This window comes from Mastomys coucha, unplaced genomic scaffold (assembly GCF_008632895.1).
Source record: "Mastomys coucha isolate ucsf_1 unplaced genomic scaffold, UCSF_Mcou_1 pScaffold8, whole genome shotgun sequence".
Classification (NCBI taxonomy): Eukaryota; Metazoa; Chordata; class Mammalia; order Rodentia; family Muridae; genus Mastomys; species Mastomys coucha.
Genome location: NW_022196914.1, coordinates 5,567,587 through 5,584,180, shown reverse-complemented (window position 1 = coordinate 5,584,180; position 16,594 = coordinate 5,567,587). Strand labels below are relative to the sequence as shown.

Here is a 16,594-nt window from a genome sequence, read left to right as displayed (position 1 = left end):
CTAAGAGACTCCTGCAGCCGGGCAGTGGTGGCGCACACCTTTAATCCCAGCACTTGGGAGGCAGAGGCAGGCGGATTTCTGAGTTCCTGGCCAGCCTGGTCTACAGAGTGTGTTCCAGGACAGCCAGGGCTACACAGAGAAACCCTGTCTCAAAAAAGTTATACATGTGTTTGCTTACTTGCATGTGTGCAGTAACAGTCAATTGAAACAGTACAAACACACACAACAGTGTTATTAAGACTGTTTTTCTTACCATTCTAAATGCAAACGTGGGTTTACAGCTACATAAATTAGAAATGCTCCAAATATCAGTAAGTAAGTGCCATAATAGATTGCATTCTCAATCAGGGCTGTTTTTATCTTTCCGGTGATGGAAAAACCTCCAGATCTTGCATATGATTGCATAAAAGGTAACAGAATCCTGGTTGGATGGAAAAATATATGATCAGAAACTCAACTGTGTAGCTGTTGAATCTAAAATACCCAAAGTATACAAATCTCAATGTAAATTCTCCCCAACAAGTGTTTTATGAGTAAGTACATGTTAATACTGAATGAACTATGATAAATAAATATTTTTTAATATTAAATTTTGGGAAAAATAGAGGTCCTAAAGAAGGAGACAGCAAAGGAGGCTGTGATGACATGCAGACTCAAACAGCATGAGTGACTTCATATCCTCTAAAAGTTATAAAAATAGGCATTGGAACCGCATGAGAGGGCAGTAATCTTAGCACTTGGATGACTGAGGCAGGAAGACCACTGACTCTGAGGGCAGCCTTGGCTACACAGACCCAGATTCAAAAACAAAGACATAAATAATAACATTATTCCATTAGAGTGACTTTGGACTATATACAAAGAAAAAGAAAACATTGATTTTGTTTTTAAAAAGCACAGGATCTCAAGAGCACATTCACTCTTCCTGCCTCTGCTTCAAATGCCAGCTCAGGGCAACACTTGTGGCCGGGAAACATTGTCCTTCACTGATGAAAACACTTTCCAATGGCTAGTTTCCTAAGGCTCCCCATAGAAAACTGATTGAAAGCAAACAAAAGTGCAAGTAGTTGGGAAGGTTAAAGATAATAAGTTGTCCAGGTGACAGCAGGACAAGTGTGGTGGTTTGAATACGAATGTCCCCAATAGGCTCATATATTTGAATACTTTGTCATAAGGGAGTGACACTACTTAAAAGGATAAAAACAGGTGTGGCCTTCTTGGAGTAGGTGTGGTCTTGTTGGAGGAAATATGTCACTAGGGGAGGGATTTGAGGTTTCAAAAGACCCAGCCAGGCTCACTGGCACAGACCCTTCCTGCCATGGATCAAGGTGTAGAACTCTTAACTACTTCTCCAGCAGCACCATGTCTGCCTCCCTGCTGCCACACTCCCTACCATGGTGAAAATGGACTAAACCTCTGAAACTGGAAGCCAGCCCTAATTAAATGCTTTCTCCCATAAGAGTTGCTATGATCATGGTGTATCTTCACAGAAATAAAGTCCTGACTAAGACAACAAAAAAAGACCGACTCTCAAGCTAATGATTTAAAGTACATAAGAGACAATACAAAATAGCAACAAGAGGACAGACTAGTTGCTATACTAGCTTCGGAGTTCAGAATGGACTGGAGAAACAGATTCTGGAGCTATCAGGATGTCAATAGCAATAAAATAACATCACTAGATTAGATGTGGCAAAGCAAGTACATCAAAGGAAGAAAATTAGGCTGACCTCTGAGAAACATCAACTTTTAGGGAGATGTAAGGAAAGGGGAGGCAGAACCAGTGAAGGAGACTAAGATAGAGCAGTAAAGAGGCATGGAAGAAAACCAAGGAGTATATGGAGCAGAACCAGAAGAGAGTATTTGAAAATGGAGGAGAGAAAACCATAAAACAAGTGCTGACAAAAGGTCAAGCATATGAAGGATCTGTATGTGTGAGTAGACTCAGGAGTGTATTGAAGGGTACTATCAACTAAGGAAGGAAAAATTAACTGAGCAAATGGAGATCTCAAGTGGAGGAAATTTATATAAGAGGTATAGTATAAACTATGGTATATACATAAAGTAGATGTCTCTCAGAAATGAGCAACAAAACAATGATATATACACAATTGTATAGATAAATCTCCCAAGTGTATGAATGAAGAGAAAAAAGAGAGAGAAAAATCACACTGTATAAGTCTATGTTTATAAATTTCTAAGCACAACAAATCAATCTACAGTGATGGGAGTAAAAATTATGGTTACTCTTAAGGGTAAGGAATGTCTACAGAAGAATATTATGAAAACTTCAGGGGCATTGTAAATGGCCTGAATCATTGAGTACTGGTATACTGATTCATCAACTTTGAAAACAAACTTAACACAATGAGTGCAATTTTTTGTAAGATTTTATACTTCAGCCTTTTTTTTGTTGTTGTTGTTATTGTTATTGCAGACAAGGTTTAGCTTGTCTGTATAGCTCTGGCTGTCCTGGAACTCACTCTGTAGACCAGGCTGGTCTCAAACTCACAAGATCCACCTGCCTCTGCTTCCAGAGTGCTGGGATTAATTTGGGTTTTGTTTGTTTGTTTGTTTGTTTGATTGATTGATTTTTTGAGGCAGGGTTTCTCTGTGTAGTCCTAGCTGTCCTGTAACTCACTCTGTAGACAAGGCTGGCCTCGAACTCAGAAATCCACCTGCCTCTGCTCCCAAGTACTGGGACTAAAGGCGTGCGCCACCACCACCCAGCCATACTTCAGTCTTTTTAAGATTTAAAAGATTTCAGTCTTTTTAAGAAGTGTTCGAAAACAATGGTCATAATAATATTAGTGAGGTTGAGACTGGAAAGGAATTTGAGTTGAGAGAGACATTTTAAATAATATATTTGTTTGTATGTGAGAGATTTCTTTATGTGCATGGGGTTACTGTTTTATATGATGAGGAAATTATGTTGTCAAAACTAAAAGCTATAAGCTAGTAACAAAAGCTTAGGAAATAGGTTCCTATTTTAAGAAGTGGGGGTAGCATAATAAGAATGACTCTTCCATCCCTGGAGGGCAAGGAGAAAAGGACTGGTAACTAGATATTTGTGTTGATAAGACAGATACTGAAAGAACTGCCATGTGACAACTTCTATGCAGCAAACAGTAAAGTCATATGCCAAGAGTAAAGGTGACATTTTAGAAGGACAAAAGACTTAAGTTTAGAAAGTGAAAAGAGACAAATAAACAAATGAAAATCTGGCAGTTTTGGGGGCACGGGTGAAGTTATTAAAAATAAACTTACAAAGATATTATTCTATTTTGTTTTGTAATCTTCCTTTTGCAGTGTTTGCTATATTCAGTTTGAGAGCTTAGTGTCCTGCAGAATATCTAAGGAGGGGTAGAAGATGGAGGGTAACTGGCAGTCTAGAGCACAGAAAGAAGACAAAGCTAGATGGGTAGAGAAATAGACTTAGAGTATAATCCTGGTTATTAAAACCACAATTTTAACTGATGGTACATGAGGACAGGCAGGCAAGATGACAGAACAGACAGGCAGGCAAGATGACAGAACATAAGGATCAAGGAAAGAGCAACATTAGGAACTGGGTCACAGAAATCAAGGAAACATCCATACTGGAAATGAGAATGTATGAATAAGCAGACAGGGCTAGAGGGTGGACCTCTATTACTACAGACACTATACATGTAGGATACAAGACTTGATTATTTGAGCTGGATACAGCCTGAAAACTTCTTTCCTTCAGTCTAGCATCCTGAAGACAATTCTATACAAGCTGACAAGAGAGGGAAGCAATTAAATAGTCCTATTCAGCTGCAACAAACACCTATGAACCACAACAATAGCCCACATGGCAAGATATCTGTAATGGTGTAGTAAATGGCACTCACATTTGCTGATGGTAACTATCAATTATCTAACTGGACTTGAGTTCCACTCGAGGAAGGAGTATTCTGCCTGGTGCTGAAAACCTACCCAGCTCTCTAGGACTGGTGAGGACATACACAGTGGAGAAGGATCTACTGCTGCTATGCTGCTAAACCAGCATAGCTCCTTACTATATTCCAAATCTTATCCTTACACACACAGGTCAACGTGGCTACCATGCCTCATGAAAAAGCCTCTCATTACAGCAAATGGAGACCCATCCCAGAAAACAAAAGAGGGCACAATGCAGATCAGGAGACTGTTGGGAGCATAGCCCTAACACAGTGCATCATAGCTCTTGCATTTGTGTCTCAGGGGCCACTGTGGAAGAGGAGAGATTGTAAGAGGCAGAATACCAGGAAGTCTATAATGAAACCATCTTTCCTACAGATAGCTGCATAAATAAAACCGAACAGTGACAATATTAACAGACACATTAACACAGAAAGGGGAAATTTTTGTGAGGTCCTACCTCTAGAGCAGTTCTCAACCTTCCTAGTACTATGACCCTTTAATGCAGTTCCTCATGTTTTCATGACCCCCAACCATAAAATTATCTTCATTGCTACCTTATAACTGCAATTTTCTACTGTAATGAACTATAATATAAATATCTGATATGCAGATATCTGATATGGGACCCCTGTGAAAAGGTTGTTCATCCCAACCCACAGGTTGAAAACCGCTGCCCTAGACTAAGAACCACAGGTCACCAATGACTGCTGGGAGAGGGAGAGTTAGCCTTCCCTAACTAAGGGTGGGAGATGAGCACCCTTACTGGTTGTTCTATGCAGAGTGGTCAGCCCTGAATCCATACACGCAAACAGCAAAAACTGATATGCTGTATGTAACAGTGATAATCAAGTAAGTAGAGGCTATCAACTTGAAAGTAGGGTGTATGGGATGGGTGTGAGGGAAGGCACTTGGGATAGGCTGGAGAGAGAAAAGCAAGAGGGGGTTATGTGACTCTATTTCAATATAACACATATTTTACAAAAATTAAAGAAAGAAAACCAAGGGAGAGTGGTGACCTTCATAATAGAACGTTCATGAATAACAAAGCTAAATGAGAACTGGATTGAAGTTCAATCAAGAAAGATCACAAGGAAACTGCCACAAGAAAAATTTTCATTTCTGTTTTCTATTTTTGTGTGCTCCCCCCGCCCCCTTTCCTTTCCTCTTGTAAAAACAGGATACATCTCAAAGAACTAAGGTTCATTAAAAATTAATCACTTTAGCCAATAATGCAGCCTTCACTGCCACTTACCACGTTAAAAACTGTGATGTCCAATAAACTACCCTCCAGAAAATTGGCATGATTCCATCTGGAATGTAACTCCATGGCTTGAAACATGGACGTTGTCTGTTCAATAACAATTTAAAGTCAATTAATCTAAATAACAACTTCTTAAATGAAAGTATATATAAATTTGTAAGTAGCAAAGTTCATATGCATCAAATTAATAATTACTGATCAAATCATATCTCACAGAAAATTTAAAATTTAAAACTCAAAGCTGCCAAACCGAACACCAGATATGAAAGGAACAAAACCATTTATTCTAAAGAGGAATATCATTTACATTTCCAATTCCCAATGTATTCTTAAGGTATTTAATGAAAGGAAGCCACAATATTTAATTAACTGACTGATAGTGTGAAAATCTTTTAATAAATGGATTTATGGAAATCAAATACTTAATGATTACACTTAAAATCCTACTTATTCCATTTTTAGGACTTTGTCTTCTATTGTTATGTAGGAGTAAAAGTTGGAATAAGAATTGAACAGGAATTCAATAAAAGAAAAAGTTATCATTCTGATACTAGTCCAGCTCTTATTGCTTCAACAGAGTTAGCATCTATACACAATTCTGTTCGGATTTTCTTCTTTTCTTTTTCTTTTTTTCTTTTCTTTTTCTTTTTTTCTTTTTTTTGGTTTTTCAAGACAGAGTTTCTCTGTATAGCCCTGGCTGTCCTGGAACTCCCTCTGTAGACCAGGCTGACCTCAAACTCAGAAACCCGCCTGCCTCTGCCTCCCAAGTGCTGGGATTAAAGGTGTGCGCTACCACTGCCTGGCTCTGTTCAGATTTTCTAATGAAGAGTCTCTGACAGAAACTCTATTTTAAAGTTTTCTAGACTATGAGACTATTCTTTTAATTCAAGAACTTCTAAATACTCAAACTGTTACTGGTCTATCTATAGTTTTGAATGGTAATGAACATTTTAGTGACTCAAAGATAAGCTATTTACCTTTACTCAACTTAGATGTTTTTTGCATGTATATGTGCATGTTCATGTGTGTGAAAGTGCATGTATGCAGGAAGGTCTGAGGCCAGCTTTGGGTTATATCCTCAAGAACACTATTCCACTCCTTGAGACAGTTTTCTGATTGGCTGAAGCTCATCAGTTGGGCTACATTGGTTATTCAGTGTGCCAGCACTGAGTTTACTACTACATGTCACCATGTTCAGTATTTTTATGTAGACTCTTAGGATTGTTAGCTAAATCCTATATTTCTGAGCTATCTAGCCTCTAGATTTTCTTTTAAAAACTATATAAAGAAGCACATAAATACTACTCAATGTACTAACAAAAGCTTTTTGTCAACACGAGTAAGTTTCTTATATGGAAATTTAATATAACCTTTTGAATTGTTTATTCCTCATGTGAAATTATGTTTCTTTTAAACATTGTTTAACTTTGAGTATGTCTCTGTCTCTGTCTTTGTGTGTGTGCGCGCACATGCACATGAGTTCAGGTGCCTGCAGAGGCTAGAGGCTGTATCAGTTGTGAACTGCCCAACACGGGTGCTGGGAGTTGGATCCTCTACAAGAACAGCAAGCGCTCCTAACTGCTGAGTCATCTCCAAGTACCTATGATATTTTTTAAATGTGTAATACAAGAGAAATGTCCTATATTCATAATAATCTTGCTTTAGTTTGTTTCCATTTGGGGTTTTAAAAACAAGGTTTCTCCCAGGCTAGTTGTGAACTTCCTATGTAGGTGAAACTGATCTTGAACTTTAGATGCGCTAAGAATACAACTGTGTACCACCATGCCAAACTCTACTTCTGTTCACTCTTGTAATTTAGATGAAATGGAAATGTTCCTCCTTTATAGATTTATTCATGATACTGAAAGTTGAGAATATCCATGATTTTTTTACAAAAAGATGGACTGAGAGAATAAGTTTTAGATTTTAGTAAGATATAGAAACAGACTAAAACATCTGTCTTCTTTAAATTTCTCATTCAGTACTATATTGTGTACTAATGTATATTTAAAATGTTTAATTAGCAATGTTAATACAATAAATATACCAGAAAGAATGAAAGGAGGAATAATAGGAATAAGAGAAACTTTATGAATATAAAATACAAGTGGTAAAACCATCAACTACAATACTGTGATATTTATATTGAACAGGAAAGTAGAAACAAAGAAATACCTTGGAGCTGGAGGGATGGATGCATATACTCCTGTAACATTGTTATTTTCAGGAGGGCTGGAATTTGCAGCAGCATGCCTGCATCGGTTATATATTGTCTAAAGCAATGAATACAGGGTTTTATAATGAGAACCAAGAATTCACCAAGTCCTTAAAGGATATTTCATAATCTACCTATTTTCCTGTCTATACTGTTTAACAGCTAAGTTCTTAATTCTTAAATTTAAATTCAAAATGTAAGGATAACCTCACATAATTGAGTCACTTTAAGGAAGCAATATTTAAAACATATTCCAGATTGTATGTTTACAATTGTCTTTTAAACTGTATCTCAAGCTCGCCTCTTACCGTACTAACATCCAGTGGCAGTATGAAGACAATAAGAAAGCAGAGATACCAAGCAAGCAGTGTTCCGATGATTACAAGTCTATGCTGTTTCTTAAAGTCTCCATATCGATGCAGGAGGAACAATGCCAGAAAAAAGACAAAAACAATCTCAAGTCCTAAAGCTGCACCACTCATTATTGAATGTTCACAATCTTCAACCAAACTGATTCATGGATAGTTCTGGACCATATCTGTTCACTTAAAAAAGAAAAGAAAGAAACATATAACATTAACACAGAAAACAACAATTTGGAAATTTTATACTTAGCTAATTAATATATTAACAAGCTCTTTGGAAAATGGTCATACAACTTTACACTGGCGTTTGAATAAGATGAAGTATCAAGTCTTTTTATAACTTACTTCTTAAAGCACATCTTTGAAAGTTGAGAAGTAGGCTGAGTGTGCTACCACACCTTTAGCCAAGCACTCTGGATGCTGAGGAAGGAGGAGGATGAGTTTGAGGCTAGCCTGGACTATACAGCAAGACTCTGTCTCTCTATATAAATAAAATTCCTTTAGGGAAAATAATATAAAATAAAAGCCATACTGGTTTTTAATATATTAAAAATCAATAAATTCTTAGATATGAACATTTTATAGGCATAATGTTATCCTGCACAGTGTAAAGATTAACCTTGTATTACTCAAATGAAGATTTCTCTGCCCCCACATCTGGTTCTGAACATTATAATGCTTAGCCTAATATCTCCTGCCTCAATGTTATGAAAACATTGCTTCTCATTTAATCTCTGATTTGTCAATAAAAGTTAATCAGCCAGTGTCTGAGCAGAGAGGAGAATAGGGCTGGACTTCTGATCCCAGCTAGGGGAGTGGGCTACTTTTTGCCCTTGTCTGAAGAAGAGTCTGTCTAAGGTTAAGGTGAAGAGTTTTAGATTAATTGCTTTGCAAAAGGAAGTCTCAAAACTGCCTGGTGTAAATTCTGTTGTGTGGTTACTAAAGTTCACTCTTATGAAGATCATTTTGATGAAAAGAAGCAAGTTGAGAAAGAAAAAAATACAAATATATGGTTCATATACTAAGGGAGCACCACGAGGTGAAACGGAACCGAATCCTGTGTTCTAGGAGATAGCAGATTAAGGGAATGGGACTCTGGGGCTAGATCCTACCCAGCTAAATTTAGATCCAGGTATAGTGGTACATTTTTTTTTTTTTTCTTTTCTTCGAGACAGGGTTTCTCTGTGTAGCCTTGGCTGTTCTGGAACTCATCTGTAGACCAGGCTGGCCTCGAACTCAGAAATCCACCTGCCTCTGCCTCCCAAGTGCTGGGATTAAAGGTGTGCGCCACCACTGCCTGGCCAGTGGTACATATCTTTAATCCCAGGAGATAAAGCCAAAAAGATCTCTGAGTTCAAGGCTAGCCTGGGATAGAGAAGGCTCTAAGTGAAGAAGAATTTAAATCCAGGCTTGGTGAACCACACCTTTAATTCCAGTGTTTAGGAGACAGGTCTGCAGATCTCTGATGGCTATCTTTATATGTCCAGTATTTTGTTTATCACATCATTCAAGTTTCTTTTTGTGTCATTATGGCACAGATGAAATTCAATGAAACTGGAGATTCACTGGGCTCCTCTAACCAGAAAGTTTGTATGTTTAATCTTGAAGCTAGATTCAAATGAGGAATTACTTTTTAAGTATAGAATGATATTACTTCTATGACAACCTATGAGTTTCTATAACTTGTTTTGATTGCTGCAACTGAATACATCTGCTGAAAGGCAATGTATCTTATATTCTACACAATTTAGCTATTTATATATTAGTTTGTAAAAGTAACTGTCAACTTAAAAAATCTGGTCATGTTAACAATGGACCAGCGATTTGGCACTACATATCAAAATCCACTTTTAAAAAAATGTACCTTTGTGCACCAATTCCTTTTTGAATAACTCATTCTCAAGACAAACCAAAATACAAAGCTCAATGGGGAGTACACACGTATAACTCCAGTGCTGAGGAAGGGAAGGCAGTGGGGAGTACACACGTATAACTCCAGTGCTGAGGAGGGGGAGGCAGTGGGGAGTACACACGTAGAACTCCAGTGCTGAGGAAGGGAAGGCAGTGGGGAGTACACACGTAGAACTCCAGTGCTGAGGAAGGGAAGGCAGTGGGGAGTACACACGTAGAACTCCAGTGCTGAGGAGGGGGAGGCAGTGGGGAGTACACACGTAGAACTCCAGTGCTGAGGAGGGGGAGGCAGTGGGGAGTACACACGTAGAACTCCAGTGCTGAGGGGGAGGCAGTGGGGAGTACACACGTAGAATTCCAGTGCTGAGGAGGGGGAGGCAGTGGGGAGTACACAGGTATAACTCCAGTGCTGAGGAGGGGGAGGCAGTGGGGAGTACACACGTAGGACTCCAGTGCTGAGGAGGGGAGACAGGTGGGTCCTGCTGACTGCTGCCTAACCAGCAAGCTCCAGGAAGAGGCTCCTCCTCAAAAACAGGTAGACAGCTTTGAGAAACAAGCAGGCACACATGCTTGCACACCCACATAAACACAAATAAACACATAAACACAAGCATGTATGTGCACAGGTGTGCAAACATACACATCCATAAAAGAAACAGCAAAATGGGAATTAAAGATTTATCTACACTTCATTTTTACTACAGTACTACATGTGAAAACACAGAACAACTTAAGTGTTTGCAATAAGTAGGCCAGGAACCATTGCCAGTTGAGCTTTTTAGAAAAAAAGGGTTTTACTGGGGTGGTGGTGGCACACGCCTTTAATCCCAGCACTTGGGAGGCAGAGGCAGGCGGATTTCTGAGTTCGAGGCCAGCCTGGTCTACAGAGTGAGTTCCAGGACAGCCAAGGCTACACAGAGAAACCCTATCTCGAAAAAAACAAAAAGAAAAAACAAAACAAAACAAAACAAACAAAAAAAGAAAAGAAAGAAAAGAAAGAAAAAAGGGTTTTATAATTAACTAATCATACTAACTAACTAGTCACAACCTACAGGATCAGGGAGGGATCTATGCCTGAGTCAAAGGTAACAGCAACACTACTGATGAGAACTGAAAATCACAGTATGTCCACAGCCAAAAAATTAGAAGGCTGTAGAGCAATCACTTCAGAGACAGCAGAAGGGACAGGAGAGTCTGAGGGAGCACAACGAACGTACATTAAGGGCAAAAATTTAATAAAATAAAAAATGGTGATCATGGTTATGGAAAAAATGATTTCTACTTTTTTCTTTGTGCTTTCTTGAATATATATGTTTTTAATTTTTAGTAATAAAGTATTTTATAATTAAGAGTTATTTTGAAGTCATTATAATATGTAGGGTTAAATACACAAAGTTTGTGGTGGGTATTAGTCTAATATTACAACTCTTTTAAAACACATGTTTTATTATATTATATATCTTGGCAAACCTGGTCTTAAGACCATAACTCCAACAACTGTATATATAACTTTATGCAATGTAAGCCATTAAATGAGGATGAGCAACTTACACCTGTGGCTATAAAAAGCAAATCATATACAAAACACTATGGAGAGTTCTGGACACAAAGCAGGTCCTGAGTATGTGTGGTGGTTTGAATAGATTTAGCCACCATAGATTCATGTGTTTGAATGCTGGCCTATAGAGAGTGGCACTATTAGGAGGTGTGGCCTTGTTGGAAGAGGTATGTCACTGAAAGGGTGGGCTTTCAGGTTTCTTATGCTTAAGCTCATCCCAGTGTAGAATTCCAGTCTCCAGGCTGTTTACAGAAGATATTCTTCTTCTGGCTGCCTTTGGATCAACAACATATAGAACTCTTTCAGCTTCTTCTCCAACAGTTTGTCTGCAAGCTGCCATGCTTGCTGCCATGATGCTAATGAACTAAACTTCTGAAACTGTAAGCCAGCCCCAGGTAAATGTTTTCTCTTATAAGAGTTGCCTTGGTCATAGTTGTCTCTTCACAGCAATGAAACCCTAAGATAATGTACTAGCTGCTTACCTTTATATTCTAGAAAGTACCTACTTGCTCCAATGGTCTCAAGGTATTGATTTTACCCTCAGTAATCAGCTTTCCTCAAAAAAGTGTGTGTGTGTTTATTTATATATATGTGTGTGTGTGTATAATATATATATGTGTACATATATATAATATATGTATATGTGTATATGTGTGTATATGTATATGTGTGTGTATGTGTATAGATATTACTTTTCAATATCTGTGGTGATACCACAACCCCCAAATAGATCCTCATCCCTTTCTAAGAAATGAGCTAGGCTCACAGAAATTATTGCTCCCTTACAAAAAAATTAGCATTATTTCCTTCAGTTTGCAAGGCAGCTAAACAGTTCTTCATCTCTGCTAGCAGCACAATTCAGAACCATGTCAAGAAGGTGCATCTAGCACCCCAAAGCCAGACAGTAAGAAGATGTCAATCATTTAGCACATAATCAAAATGGGTTCATTACTATAGAACATTTGCTGAGCTGTAAATACGTATAACTCTGCAAAAGATTTCAAGAGCTTCAGAAGAACTCTCTTCTATGTATGCTGTGGTTGTTACAAGTTCTACATGCTAATCAGTGTGAAAAAAATTAAAGGTTAAGATAATTTTGGAATTTGAGAAATTCCAAATGTTCAAAAACAGAGAGAAAAAGAGCAAGACACAGAAGCAACTGATGAAAATACAAACAAAAAAAAAAACGGACAAAAAAAAAACTGACAAAAATTTGTCAAATTCCCAAATTCTGAAACCAATAAGAAATTTGGCCATCAAGATCTAAGGATTCATCAGAGGTGGTTTTAATTTTTTCTTTTATTCAGGGTCTTCAGATGTCTTAATACAAACTGTCTACTACCGAGCCACACCCAGTTGCAGTATTAACGTAAATAAGTATTTTAGCTAATCTATGTGACATAATGAGTTATGATAATGGACTAAGTCTCTAGTAACTCAAGAGCCTACAAAGAATTAAGATGAACAGAACAAGAAGTGAATAATAAAAGTAAAAGAAAGCAATTCTCCACTCTAGTAAGAAACGTCTTAAATAAACTCATTATTCCTGTGGTTAAGATTTCACAGCTAGAATTTCAGTTAAGACAGTAAGACAAGAGACTATTTCACTTTACAAATGATGAAAAGTCAGAATGTTTTTGTTTGGAACTGACAAGCCAGGTAGGTGACTAGGATTCCTAAGTGTGACAAGCGGCAAGGCTTGAAAGGCTGAAGTTGGCAAGCAGGTCAGAGTGGATAAAGAGAAATCTAAACTTTCAGCAAGCCCTTGAGGATTTCAATTGTAGGAATTGTAACAATTACTTTGGTATCCAGAGATTCCTTTCTCACACAGTATTGTTTTTACAAAGAAATGTGAAGATTTAATGTATGCTTATGATATTACACTGTATATTGTTTGTTTGTTTTAGTTAGTTCCTACAATCTAATGAGAAAAGATTGTTAGAAATTTTGCTTAATAAAAGAGAAAATGGCAGACTGGATATATCATTTACCCAGGTTCTCACACCAGTATGTGGCAAAACAAATCCAAACTAAGGCATCCTGACCACAGAGAATAGATTTCAATTTCATGTCCCCAATACAGACATCCTTTTAAAATACAATTTGTTTTAAATAATTAAATAATTAAATAATTAAATAATTTCTATGGTTCCATTTTCATAAAGAATAATTTAAAAATATTCTATTATTCTTCAAGATGAATCAAGACCAATGCTTAAAAGTCATGTTTAATATAGAATTTAACTTTTTACTTTGTGGGTAATTATTTCATTTAGGTTACAGTAAAGTAGGCTTTTTTTTTTCTTATTTTCACGGGAGAAATACAAAGTAAGCTAGAACAAATAAGAATATTTGTTATTGATCTAATCTGCCCATCACAGATCATTAAATCAAAGAAAACTGAAGATAACAATCAAATTGAGGAAGGAGACAGTTATGGCATCTGACAGGCAACTGTCCACTGGAAGCATGTCTGCTATAACTTTCTTTTGCATTTTATTCCTCTAAGCTAAATAACAGAAAGAGCAAAAGGAATCTCTAAATCTCTCAATGATACAATGTTGCCTTTACGGTTCATTGTATTTCTCTGGTTGTATTGAATTTCAAAAATGGGACCAACAGTTGTACACATATATGCATATACACATGTACCATATATGTCAGTTACTATGGCAGTCCTTTCTAGGCGCTCCCAGGCCCTAAAAACATTGATTGCCTTATAACTACGATGTTTTTAGTTGTGTGAACGATACTGCTATTGCCTTTCCCAAATATCTCCTTTCTCCATTTATACTGTCACTTTGTGTTCTATCTGAAGTTTCCAAAGAACATTAGATATTATTCAACCTAGTAACATTTTCAGTTATATAAAATGATTTCTCTATCCTGGACTCAGATTAATTCTAATGCTAAAACTATGTTTTAAAAGACTTATTAAAATGACATACAATGTGCTATGTAAGATTAATCCGGAAATAAAATATTTTACATTAGCAGCAATCACAATGTAGTGTCTAAGAGATCAGTCTCTTAAAGTCTCTATGGGGAATTTCTATATAGCTAATAACCTCAATCTTCAATGGACACAGTTCCTCTATCAGAAAGAATCATGTATGCCAATATAAACCTTTTCAGTATATTATGGAAATAGCTGTGATTAGAAGAAATGCAAAACAAAAACAGTTTCATTATAGGGGCAAATCAAGAGGCTCCTAATTTCAAAGTTGATAGGCTTTCCTTTCCTAGAGAGAACCTTGTCCCCACTAATTGAAATATCCTATGTTCTCTGGTAATTCTTAGCTAAACTCAGGGCTGAACAAGGTTTTGTTTTATGTTTACTACAACTTTCTCTTGAATGAGTTCATCCGAACAGAAAGGACAAAGTTCAAGAGAAGGCAAATGAGTTTTTCAAAGTAACAAAAGATAACTTTTATACAGTATTTCAGAAGGTCTCGTTTTAAGATACTTTCTGTAACAAAACTGTGAACACTTATTCTCACAGACTTGCTTTATTTCAATTAAAACCAATTTGCAAACCGGTTTTTTTTTTCCCACCAATGTCACTTTCAGGAACTAAGGGTTCATGAATTTCCTCCTGTCAAGAAGGAGTTAATTCCATTATAAAAACGAATCTTGTCCTCCCCACAAAGAAACAAAAGGGTGTGCAATCTAACATACTAAACCAATATTTAATCTTTTTGATGAGGGTAGCCTGCTTTATTTTCAACTCTATAAATCCTCTTCATTTTTCTTGGACTTGAAATGCATCCCCCTACCCTCTACCCTGTTGCCCCGAAGTCACATTTTATTTTTGCATAGTTTGCACACCTGAATTTTGCATGGTCATTCTAATCTAATCGCCCCCGACCTCTTCAGAGGCTAAATTTTTTTAGGCAGAGATTCAAAGACAGGCTGTAGGTTGAGTCAGAGGCACCTAACCAGCTTTCAGGGTGGTCTCTCCTTGAAAACTGAGCCTCACTTTTTCCTTCTGCGTTTGAGAGACCGACCCATCAAGGATCCAAGAGGATACACGCGGGAACCACTGCTGCCTCCTGCTGCCTTAAAAATAAACCATCGCTTCTCTTGGAACTGCGCTTTGGCTTAAAAGGGCTTCCACTAGCACGCAGCCTGATCGGATCCTCAGTCCAAGCCCGTGGGGTGTGCGTCGTCCTCGAGCCTAGTTTGTAAGTGATGTAGGGTTCGCGTCCAACAGACCCAATCCTAAGGGCCGCCCACTGCCAGGTGGAGGAAGGCGAATGGCCGGATGGCAGGCGTGCCACCCGCAGCCTCTCACCTGGCGGGCAACCGAGACCGGGGAGATGGGCCTGGCGGCGGCGGCCGCTCGAAATCTGCAGCCCCCCAAGTCTATGTCCGCCAGACTGGGCCGGGACCCCAGTCCCCGACGCACCTCACGCGTCCCCGCCCCCCTCACGCTCACCGTCGGACCTCGCCAGACAGCGTCTGGAAGGGACTCAGAAGCTTCGCGTCCGCCGCAGCCTGCCGGGGTCACGGATCCTTCAGTCCCAGGCGACTGTGGCGGTGGTCACCCGAAGGCCTGTGGGCTCCGGGAAAAAGAAAACCCACTCCTAGTCAATCGGCTGACATTTCCCAGTCAGTCGGAGCTCCACCTACTTCCGCCTGCCTGCCCTCCTCCTTCTTCAATCCCGCCCTGCGCCGCGGGGAGTTGTGGGTATCTGAAGGGTTTGTCCAAAATAAGAGTGGAGGAAATAAGGAAGGAGCAGGTCGGACTACGAGCTAGGCTCAGAACTACAGTTCCCAGCAGGCAACTGGGCGCCAGAAGGCGGCTGCAGGAGAGCGGGATGCAGAACTCCGCGCGCGCGGTGGTGATGGAACGTTGCTAATTCGCGGGTCCGGCTGCTGGGGCACCGGGGAATCACTCTAAGCAGCGCGCTAGAACGGGAGTCTGGAAAGCAGGCAGCTCTTCAATTAATTCAAGCATTCAAAACTCCTGAATCAGTAGACGCCATGCATAGGTAAACCGATTGCAAAAACCGGGCAAAACATGAATGAACCGTTTGAATTCTTTTAGGCCGCGAATGTTGCTTCTTGTTCAAATAATCTTGTTATGTGAATGGTTGCTTAGTACCTTTTTGGAAGAAAATGGATGGATGAATGCTTTAGAAAGAATATCAATGTGAGGTTTAGTTTGGCTTCCTAATTAGGTTTACCTTCCGCTACTTTGAATCTCGGTATGAGTGCCATCCCTCTTTTTCCCTCCACGGGAAGAAATTAGAGGCCTTCTGCGTGACCATAAATCCCAAAGCCTTTCGAAGTATATGTGTTTCCGATTTTCTTTTTCATTCTTGGATATCTCTCGCTGTAGGCACGGTAAAAAA

General features: G+C 38.7%; 2 protein-coding genes across 5 annotated transcripts in view; one reads left to right on the top strand and one right to left on the bottom strand.

Annotated features, from left to right (window-relative positions):
* Positions 1-15,908, bottom strand: part of Lmbrd2 (LMBR1 domain containing 2) — a 65,519-nt gene extending 49,611 nt beyond the window's left edge. The window contains exons 1-5 of one of the 3 annotated variants that reach the window (XM_031360536.1): positions 15,676-15,908; positions 7,712-7,948; positions 7,364-7,461; positions 5,180-5,275; positions 254-421 (exon numbers count right to left, since the gene is read on the bottom strand). In XM_031360536.1, coding sequence (XP_031216396.1) covers positions 254-421; positions 5,180-5,275; positions 7,364-7,461; positions 7,712-7,885 — 536 coding nt within the window. In that variant the 5' untranslated portion in view covers positions 7,886-7,948; positions 15,676-15,908. The remainder of the gene's footprint in view (positions 1-253; positions 422-5,179; positions 5,276-7,363; positions 7,462-7,711; positions 7,949-15,675) is intronic. The other 2 variants (XM_031360538.1, XM_031360537.1) reach the window with 2 other exon arrangements.
* A 63-nt stretch (positions 15,909-15,971) lies between these two features.
* Positions 15,972-16,594, top strand: part of Skp2 (S-phase kinase associated protein 2) — a 29,295-nt gene continuing 28,672 nt past the window's right edge. The window contains exon 1 of one of the 2 annotated variants that reach the window (XM_031360540.1): positions 15,972-16,231. In XM_031360540.1, coding sequence (XP_031216400.1) covers positions 16,224-16,231 — 8 coding nt within the window. In that variant the 5' untranslated portion in view covers positions 15,972-16,223. The remainder of the gene's footprint in view (positions 16,232-16,594) is intronic. The other variant, XM_031360539.1, reaches the window with a different exon arrangement.